Source organism: Perkinsus marinus (genome assembly GCF_000006405.1).
Source record: "Perkinsus marinus ATCC 50983 genomic scaffold scf_1104296972926, whole genome shotgun sequence".
Lineage (NCBI taxonomy): Eukaryota > Perkinsozoa > Perkinsida > Perkinsidae > Perkinsus > Perkinsus marinus.
Genome location: NW_003201605.1, coordinates 167,232 through 177,028, shown reverse-complemented (window position 1 = coordinate 177,028; position 9,797 = coordinate 167,232). Strand labels below are relative to the sequence as shown.

Genomic DNA, 9,797 nt, shown 5'->3' with positions numbered 1-9,797 from the left:
AACGACTGAGACTCTCCCATTGTAGTAAAGCACTGCACATAAGGTTACCGTGGTTGCCAAGGTCAGCTCCGCTCGCTATACGGCCACAATACGCCGTCCGATTTCTGCTAGCTGTTCGCTATCGCTGTTGGCTACACACGGATGAAGTCGTCAGTCTGGTCGCAGCATCCATGAACCAATCTTTTATCCAGCCGATGACGACATTCCTATATCGCTCTTATGTAGTTTTATAGTGTTTCATATCTAATGGCCGAAGCCTCGTCCTCTACAACACCGAAAGGCCTCTCGGCATCTGAATTCGATCGTACCTCGCCTCCTCCTACCAGAATGGACGACACCATCGACATTTTCCTACGGCCCGAATACCGCCGCTTGACCTTCATTAACAAGGACCAAGCCGAGTACAGTAACCTCACCTACTGGCAACGTATCAAGATGAACCCACAAGTCATCTTCGAATCATGTATCGGTCGAGCCGTGTCCTCCTACTTCATGGGAGGGGCTCTTGGCCTCCTCATGGGCGGTTTCTTCCATACAATGCAACCCATAGACGTCGATGCGAGTCTCCCATTCCGTCAACAGGTCCGCCAGGCATACAAAGGCTTCGGACAAGCGTCCGTTTCGATGGCCAAAGGATTCGCAGTGGTACTACTCACCGGGTGCGTCGCTTCGCGAACACAATTGAGCATTCTCATTTCAGTGCGGTGCCGTGTACTCTGGTGTCGACTGCTTCGTCGAGCGTGCCAGAGGTTCTCATGATCTCAACAACTCTATTTATGCTGGTTGTCTTACTGGTGCCGCTCTAGCTTACAAAGGAGGCCCTCAGGCTATGGCAATGGGCTGTGCTGGTTTTGCCGCTTTTTCTATCGTTATCGACTCTTTCATGTCCACTGGCGATAAAGATGTCCATAAATGGTGACTGTATAGTTGAAACACCGCTACTGTTTCTGTGCAATATTATCACACCACTGGCTGAGTTCCTGGTTCTTATCATTTGCGTTACTCAAATTAACCTCCAACACAACCACTACTTTAACCACGACAAAAGGGTGAATGAGCTCATGGGAATACATGCCAGACTAGTATACAATTATACTACCACTGGTCGTCTGGGCGGCTACGTTCGTTCCCATCAGTCCACCAGTACCTGATCAAACGATATATCATCGGCATTGCCCTCTACTATTCTACGGCTCAGTAAGCAACTGAGTGTTAGTAGAATCCACAGCAGAGCTTCGCCGCACTCTCTCAGCTGTTGGCAGTATCGTCTAAGGTCAACAAGGGGCCCTCCTAACATGCCGCAGATTCACAGCTTACACGACTGCTGGACGACTGACTACCCCGTGAGGATGGAGATTTCCGACCCTGAGGAGCAAATCCAACACGGTGATGATGATGAAGACAGACAAACCTTAACGGCTCTGGTCTGTTGATAGTCTCGAGCAATAGCCATGGCCTGGTCCAGGCACCCGCATATCTCCGCCATACGCAACAGTTGAGGCACTGTAGCGCTCTTCAGTCTAGCAATACTATTGCAAACCTCGAAAAAAAGCAATGGAACGATGAGGCTGATAATAGAGAGAACCTACTGGTCGTAGTGCGGGGTTACTACGAAGGCTCTGGGAGAGTATCGTTTTTAATCGACCCCTGCCAGCCTCCCCAAGTCGAATCTTCGGCAAGGCGCCCTATACGATAAGATCGGTGTGGAAAATATGCATATGGGCAACTTCACGTAACAATTGCGGGAATTTCGGCGGCATTCCTAGACTAAGTCGTGGGTAAATTTCCAAAATGGTGCGATGTAAACAGAATGTCAGAATGATACGATAGGAAAGCCAATAAACGCCTCGTCATGATCTACCTTTACTCAGCCGTATTCAAGTGGTCCAGAGGGAGCCCAGTGAACGGAAGCTCTCGCGGAGGAGATTCTCGGCAACCCTACGTCAACGGATCGAACAGCACAAGGGGGCAAGTTCCTTACTGCGTCTGGGTTAGTCGAAGCCGCTGCAGCAGATGGCGTTTGATAGTGCATCTGCGGAGACTCCGTCAAGCCTCCCCAGGAGGTGGACTTGGGTAGAGCAAATGAGTTCTCTCGATGAACTGAACGATTCATAACATACCACCAAAAGTATCATTTCCGTATATTACTTGGGAAACCAAAGATACGAGACGAATGATCAAGATCGAAGCGATTAGCTGCATTTCGGCTTTGCACTGAAATGGGAAACTCTTCTACGCAGCGGTGGAATTAGTACCAGTCAATGCGGTTTGAAGAGCAGCATTCAACTGGGCATCATTAGACGTGGAAGAGGTACTCCCTAAGGGCCCTTCTTCGAATACGCGGTTACGAGAGGAGTTCAACGATAATGGTATCTGATGACATTACTATTCACACGCCACAGTAGTGCTAGCCATCACCTGTCGCGGTAGTTCCATTCGAGTTTGGGGAGGTAAGACTAAGCGTAAGTCCTCAGGGTTAGGATCGAGCCGATCGGCGGTCGAGATGGCATGATGAGCGTTCCTTGGGTCACTCAGGGAGGCCGAACTGCACGCTGTTTCGTCTGCCGATATTGTTCGTTGACGCTTAGTACCTGGAAAAGGCCTGCGATGATTCAGGAGGCATATACCACTGACATCACTCCTACTATCACCACCACAACTACTTTCGCTACCACTGCTGGTCCATAGGAGAAAGAGTTCAACGAATGATGGTTTGAATAACAAGTTTATAAATGGTTTAGCAAATAAAAAATCTAAGCTGTCATCAACGGCTAACTTTTATGAACGACTCCGGACTATGAGTAGGACCACTACTTCGATTCCAACTAATATCAATACTAATGCTATCACCCCGAAAATGAATGTCACTACTACGGCTATTACTCTGCTCCACAGTCGATGTTAGAGGGTGTTTCGTAGAAGGCGATGATGACGATGTGCCTGAACACTCGTTAAGCAACAAACAATTTTTATGTTAATGAGATCCTGCAACCGAGGATCGATCTCACAACCATCGGGTAGCTAAGAATGGGACGGACCCGTCACCTACTCGGGTGAAATTCCGTGTTATCAGTAGATTGGAGTGTAGCGAGGGCAGCTAGAATGGCTTTGGACCTGAGAAGTGAGTCATGAAAAACAGTATTTTCCGGTCACACGCTCACCGTGGAGAGCTCCAATCGTCATAGTTCGGTGCGAAAGCATTAGGGACACGAGACATCACTGAACAGTAGTAGAATCATCATTCACGTCACCCGTCAATGAGGCTTTGCGCGGACAATCGCGCTCGCCATTGTAATCGATAAATGAGGACACTGCGTTCATATGATGACTCCGAATATCGCAGCTGAATCGATAGACTTCAATGTTTATAGTAGTAGCGGATAGGGATTAAACTGTAGCGAAAACAGTAGTGATGGGCGGGAGGCGTTTCCATCATTGGATTGCGTTTAATCAACTGCTGTGAGTCGCCTGAGTGTGTTCGAGAGATGAACATTCGGGCGAGAATTCATCATGTGTCTGGCTGGGACCTTCTGAAAAGGCAATGGGGTTTTGTTGCATATACCAGTACTCGTTCTCGATCACGTGAATATAGAGGAGGAGCCTGGGACACTGGCAGTAGGGGTAGCTGGATGCCTTCAACTCCGTGGAGGGAGAGTGATGGTGACGATTATATGTTGTGACAGTATTGTTCGGTTATTATCGGGGCATCGCCTCTCCTTTTTTATTAAACTGAATGAGTGGCGGCGGCCCCCAGCCGCCTTTCACAAGGCAATTTCCGGCATCTCCATCATCATCAACCTCTAGAGGTGTGGTCGAAGGCAGTGGCCAGCAACAACAACAACAGACGCCCCAGCAGGAACAGCAAGTTCGGTCATCATCCCAGCCCGGAGGGTGCTACTACCCACCCCCGCCCCCACAGGGCTTCACTGGTACTTCCGAGATGGGTGGTGGTAGTGGATACCCAGCCGCACCAGGCGGGGTATATGCAATGCCTGCCCCTGCTGCTGGTGGTGGCGGCCCCTTCATGATACCTGCATATCCTATGGGAGCCTATGGACCAGGCAAGAATATGGCATCACCCATCATGGGCAATGTGTTGCCTGCTATGGGTGGACACCAACAACAACACCCCCACCAGCAGGGAGGAGGAGGAGGAGGTCTCGGGTTCAATTCCCGGGGAGGAATGCAGCAACTCAGTAGTACTCGAGAAGGGGGGCTGGGCCATAGAACACAGATTGGATCTCAGGACCACACAACAGACGTGGAGGGATGCCAGGCAGCTCCAAGCAGTTGGTTCACTTTGACGAGTCCTTAGCGGCAACCCAGACCGTCGACCGTGCTATTGTGAGTGCCCTGAAGCAACCGCAACACAGACTATTGCTGCTGGAGATAGAGCCTGCTATACACAAGATGGTAGGAGGCAGGGGGAGAGGCGGAGGTATGGACGATAGTGGTCTCCGATTGTGGTAGATCACCGAGACCGACTCAGAAAGGCTGAAGCTCACGAATCCACTTGGAAAGTATCAGAGAATGCTGATACATAAGCTCGGGGACTACTTTAGGTGAGTCCTGCCTTTGCTGACGATGTAAGCGACTTCCGAGTGTTAGAATGGATCGAGAAGTTGACTACGCCAAAGGCTCTGATATGTGTACCGTAACTCTGGTACGAACTGAGCGGACGTGCGTGCCTAATACCATACTCCAAGAACTTTGTCGGAGTGCATTAGAAGCAGCCGAGATGGCTGATGGCGGCCAGCCCTGGCCATACGTGCCTAGGCAACAGCAGCAGCAGCAGTCTCACAGTCGTCAACAAGAAGAGTCTGACAGCAATGTGGCGCGGCGAAGTGTAGAGCGAGCTCATTCCGATGAAGGGGTGCTTGAGGTGAGTCGGTTACGGCTAGGACTCTTTCTTAGGGATTGGCTCTCCCTTAGGGAGATGTGGACGAGCATTGCAGTGATGTGAGAGGCACCTGTAGTGAAGGTGGCGCTTCAGCTGAAGGGACTCCATCAGAGGCAGGAGGGGATCCGGCAGCAGCCACTGCGGGGGTGAAACGTCGTGGGGTGAAGATCCTCAGGAGGGGCCCTGGGTCCAAGGGCAAGAATACGAGGGCCTCGAGGCCTGATGAGTCATCGAGTGATGAAGGCGGAAAGTATTCAGAGGCTAATCTCCTACATAACCTTCCGGTGAGGTTCTATATCGTCTCCTCATGCACTTGATTCACATCTACATAGGTTGACCTACGGGAAGAGCATTACAACAAGATTCGGGCTAAGATTTTTCAAGAGGACGATGGTACACCGTTGGTATATTCGAATGAAGACCTGGCCGCTATGGAGAGCGCTCGGAAGCACATCCCCAAGGGCACCGATCTGGACGATCCAGAGTAAGCCTTTGAAACGGCTAAGTCCACAATCTTATCCTCATACTCTCTGTCAGTTACAACCGCCAAGCAGTTTCTATAATACCACAATTAGGCCGCGTGCAACAAGCGCCTCCTACGCTACTCAGCGACCCTGCAGCATATAATGCCGCCTTTCCGGTACTAGGCGGGAGACCAACTTTTGAGGATGAGACTCGGAATAAGGATACCCGACGTAGAGGAGGGAACAAGAGGCAACAACAACAACAGCAGTTCAAGCAGCAACAGTACAGTAGCAACGCGGGCGGCGCGCCGTACTCTCATCACGTTGTCCCGATGTCTCCTATGATGCCATTGCCTCCGGGGGGCGCCCCTGGTACCACAGCTGATGCTGCGACAATTGCTGCCTTCCAGCAGGGATACATAGCTGCGACTATGGCCGCTGCCGCAGCTGCCCAACAACAAGGTGTAGCTTGGACTCCGCCTCCTCCTCCGCCCCCTTCTATCAACTTCTCCTCGTCATCGCAACAACAACAACAACCAAAGGACAGTCTGCTTCCCATCCCTAGCGGCGGTAGTCCGGCACAGTTCGCTGGATACTATCATCAGCCTCATGGGATGTCATTCCCGGCTGAAGGACCTACTGGGGTTCAACAGCAGCAACAGCAGCAGCAGCAGTGGGGAGCCGCCCTACCCTCACCACAGAAGGGTGGTAGAGGAGGAGGAGGCCGTCACGGAAACGCTCAGGGTGTGGGGAGAGGCAATAGGGGAGGATCGGTCCAGAGTCATCATCAGCAAGGTGGTAGTAGGAAGTCGAGTGACATGGTGGTAGGCTCGTCATTCCCTCAAGCTGGATGGGCTGATCCACAGCTACCATCACCACAGGGGACGCCGAGGCTACAACAACATCAACAGCAACCACAGCTTGATCTCCTTCGACAACAAGGGAGGCTCCTACAGCAGCAGCAGGCTCAAAGAATAAGTCAAACTGGACTGGATACAATATCGAGAGGCGAACCCGGTAGCATGAAGAGCAGTGTGGCCGCTCAAGGTGGTTCGGATATCCAGAGTGCTTCCCTAGCTGAGGGATCTACTGCTACACCCACTGTCGGGGGATCGACACTTTAGTGTTACACGTGACATATGAGTCGCCAGTGCTGGCTGGCTGGCACGGATGATACTACTCTCGTATGGGGCAGCGCCTTTGTGTTGCTTCAGCTCATCAAGACTGCTTTTGTTGTCTGCACACTCTCGGTCGTGTATTCTTTTTGTCCTCTCATCGCCCTCTTGTCCATTCTTGTGCAACTATCACCTGCTTCTCGTCTTCCTCACTACTGCTGCTGTAGATAGGACTAGGGGTTATGATGATGATCATAGTATTGCAACATCTACTACTTACCATTATCAACAACATCGTTAATCAACATTGTCCTGTGGTGTTTTGTCAACCGGGTTGTTGGGCGGCATTCTCCCTCCGTGCCATCGAATTAAACAACAACAATCAACAACGACATTCTACATTTAACAATCGACTAAATTAGGCAAGATTAATGTCAACACATGCTTCTCGCATGTTTCATCTATGTTATCGCCATTGGAGTTGCTATGGGGATATTGACCATAGATTGAGGCTGCGATACTTCCTATGACCATGGAGAAACTCCTGTGGGGAGGGGTTAGCAGCAAGCCACCCTTGAAGAAATCAAGAGAGGCCCCATCCTGCCCTCCACCGCTTACGAGTTCGGAGGAGGGGATAACGCCCTCAGACGACCACGTCTTCCGAGTCGGACATATTCAGACCATCAAGGAGGTGCAATAGTAATCCCCTGTAGACTCCATGATAATGTTCAGGCGTGCCACAGATTACTTGCACTTAAACTGGATAAGGTCAGCCAATGTAATCGTACCGGACCCGACAAAGTCAAATGTATTTCGAAAGCTCTCATGTAGGGACTCGAGGACGTGTGCCCTGCTGTTGATACGGATAGTGTTCGGTTCAAGTTGATACTGTCCACTGGTATAACACGACAATGTGACGGGTACCAATCACAGCATGCAAGTAGATGTGCAGAGACTTACGGGGGAATTATACGCTACACGGCAAAGTCAACGATTATAGTATAATGTGCTCAGGGAGAATCTGATGATTGACCGCCATGGTAACTCTTAATTGTCTTCAACAGGCGATTCCCATGACCAGAGAGTTGCCGTTTGGGCGTAATAGTGTCACCGTCTATTACCAGAGCTATACGGCTGCACAGCTCAGGTATACCTTGAAAAAGCACGACTGAAAATGTGAATTCATAGTCGACCTACAATCAGGCTTGCGCATGACACAAGTAGATAGCAATAGGCTTCCGTTACGGTTGTTCGCTACTCCGAGAAGGTTCTCAACTAACAAGAACGATTACACCACTTTCCAGATGAGCAGAACCCACTGGTGTAGATAACTGCGTCAACGAACTGATCCACGTGGACTCCAGTAGGGAGTACATCCGCAACAGCTTCCAACAGCGTGAAGCAGGAGGGCTCATTCAACAGATCCGACAACTTATCTTGGAGCACTTCGGCAATTTCGATGATGCCATCAGGACTATAACACTCCAGTCTAACAATCACTGTTCACCAAGCTTACGGGTTTTGTCTGTTCGCCTTCAATCGACACCCCATTTCAAGGAGGACCTTCGATCCTGCAACGTCTCGAGCGATCGTTACCAAGTCCCGGGGCAGTGACCAGCTCCTTCAAGAGGATGCAGACATCAGAACTGAGGAGCTGTTGATATAATGCCACGGGGGAGATGATACCGCTACGGATCGATGTAGTGGCAGAGCTCTTGTATGAAATAGTTCCCATAACGGTCAGTAGCCAGCATGCGAATAGAAGGCCGACACTCCTCCACAAAGGAACGGATCTCTTCAGGGGAGGCAACACCAGATGAAAGATGCCCCTGAGGCTACGCTAATGCAACCACACCAAGACGTTAGGTCTCACCTGTAGGAGTCGAGAGCCAGCGCCCCCCACGGCCAGGGAAACCACCCGACCAGCCAGTGATGTTCCCGATTGTCTTCTTCCCTTGGTCGGACCCGCACTGCCGCTACGCTCCGTCCGTCCTCCTCCCCTCTCCTTGCGCTGGTTACGCTTCACCGAGGTCCTGGTAGTGGGCGCCGGCTGCTGCTGCTTCTGGTACGGCTCAGTAGGGTTTGTCGGGTTGATATTATAGTTCCGAACTGATAGCAGTACTACTGGGGACATTTGAGGGTACCACTCCGGTACAGATCTCATTGGTGGCATGTAGTTGGCCCAAAACCCATGCTTGTTGCTGTAGTAGAGCCAGCTGTTGGACTATGTCATACTCGTTGCCAGCCAGGAGTGGCGAAATGCCGTTGAACGGCAGCGACTGGCAGACAGATACGAGTATCCTAGAGGATAGAGGCTTACATTAGGAAGATATCCAGCAGTGTATCTAGGTGGGGGAGCCGACATGGTCATCCCATCACGCTCCTGTAGTCCGCGACCAGTCTGGGCGGCCTCGGCTAGAGCTCTCTCAAGAGGTCCGGCAGCTTCTGAGACACTGGGTGATCGCATGACGCTACATGGCACTGACCTCGAGGATTGGGAATAGGGCCAGATGGGCATTCCTCCAAAGAACTCCCCGAGGAGTCCTCCCAACTGGAGACGGAGCTCTCCGACAAGGACCGCTGTCGCCCAGCCTTGCGCTGCTGTGAGCCGCCGGGGGGCGGGGCAGTGGGAAAGACCTGGGCCGCGTCCAACATGCTGCATCTGCAGGTGATTAAATTTCGAAATGATGGGATTTTCCATGCAAATATCGCACGTGTTGGCCATAGGCCTGAAAGTCATAGTGATGTTGTCAGAGTCTCCTCCACTGTCCCCCATTGGCGTCGGGAAAAGTGGGGATGCTCTCTCGCCATACGGTAGGAGTCCTGGCGGTTCACGCTGCAACTCACCATTCTGTTCAGCGACCTGCCACTGAACATCCACTAGGGTCACCGATAAGGGCTTACAGCCGAAGCAGCAGCAGCATCAGCAGTACTAGGAATTGATAGACATCCAATAGGATACGTCGGGAGGTCCAAGAATGGATCCGGAGTAGCGGCAAATGGGGAAGAGGACCTTGCGGACGATTTGCCCTTCACCACAGCCACTCGACCATCAGGCTTACCGCCAAGTGACGTGGGAGAAGTCCCTGGGGAGGAGCCCATCTTTAGCGTCCTCTCCACTGAGTGGTACAGCGTGGTCCTGTTTCACTTGAGTGTCAGCAACGGGAGAAGAAGAAGACGAGGACATCCCAAGCAGTAGTACTGATACTATGAATTGACTTATACTGAACACAGCATAACGCTGGACACCCCGACGTGGACGAGTATATGAAGTCTACATAGAAAAAAAACCAGGCAGATCTACCCGTACGCGCCCGA

At 51.3% G+C, this 9,797-nt stretch overlaps 4 protein-coding genes across 4 annotated transcripts; 2 read left to right on the top strand and 2 right to left on the bottom strand.

Moving 5' to 3' along the window:
- Nucleotides 1-246: 246 nt before the first annotated feature.
- Pmar_PMAR018331 (conserved hypothetical protein) lies at nt 247-919 on the top strand (the record flags this gene model as incomplete). The annotated part of the gene is made up of 2 exons (XM_002766447.1): nt 247-645; nt 701-919. 2 exons carry the CDS (start codon nt 247-249, stop codon nt 917-919), a joined length of 618 nt encoding a protein of 205 aa, XP_002766493.1.
- Nucleotides 920-2,584: 1,665 nt separating this feature from the next.
- Nucleotides 2,585-3,217, bottom strand: Pmar_PMAR018330 (hypothetical protein; the record flags this gene model as incomplete). The annotated part of the gene is made up of 4 exons (XM_002766446.1): nt 2,585-2,591; nt 2,884-2,940; nt 3,046-3,114; nt 3,162-3,217. 4 exons carry the CDS (start codon nt 3,215-3,217, stop codon nt 2,585-2,587), a joined length of 189 nt encoding a protein of 62 aa, XP_002766492.1.
- Nucleotides 3,218-3,681: 464 nt separating this feature from the next.
- Nucleotides 3,682-6,784, top strand: Pmar_PMAR018329 (hypothetical protein). Its single transcript, XM_002766445.1, has 7 exons — nt 3,682-4,196; nt 4,247-4,413; nt 4,471-4,562; nt 4,609-4,882; nt 4,933-5,184; nt 5,233-5,384; nt 5,438-6,784. The coding sequence occupies exons 1-7, from the start codon at nt 3,734-3,736 to the stop codon at nt 6,486-6,488; spliced, it is 2,451 nt and encodes an 816-aa protein (XP_002766491.1). The 5' UTR covers nt 3,682-3,733; the 3' UTR covers nt 6,489-6,784.
- A 705-nt stretch (nt 6,785-7,489) lies between these two features.
- Nucleotides 7,490-9,666, bottom strand: Pmar_PMAR018328 (hypothetical protein; the record flags this gene model as incomplete). Its single annotated transcript, XM_002766444.1, has 13 exons — nt 7,490-7,632; nt 7,677-7,754; nt 7,799-7,953; nt 7,996-8,050; nt 8,076-8,125; nt 8,172-8,308; nt 8,353-8,588; nt 8,635-8,758; nt 8,800-8,924; nt 8,966-9,141; nt 9,194-9,342; nt 9,384-9,492; nt 9,542-9,666. The coding sequence occupies 13 exons, from the start codon at nt 9,664-9,666 to the stop codon at nt 7,490-7,492; spliced, it is 1,662 nt and encodes a 553-aa protein (XP_002766490.1).
- Nucleotides 9,667-9,797: the final 131 nt, after the last annotated feature.

What these genes read in the sequence shown, in the direction of transcription:
- Pmar_PMAR018329 (XM_002766445.1), top strand. Translation starts at nt 3,734, where the DNA reads ATGAGTGGCGGCGGCCCCCAGCCGCCTTTCACAAGGCAATTTCCGGCA. An exon ending in AGCCTGCTATACACAAGATG is followed by an intron (nt 4,414 to 4,470) that starts GTAGGAGGCAGG and finishes CGATTGTGGTAG; the next exon opens with ATCACCGAGACCGACTCAGA. An exon ending in ATCTCCTACATAACCTTCCG is followed by an intron (nt 5,185 to 5,232) that starts GTGAGGTTCTAT and finishes ACATCTACATAG; the next exon opens with GTTGACCTACGGGAAGAGCA.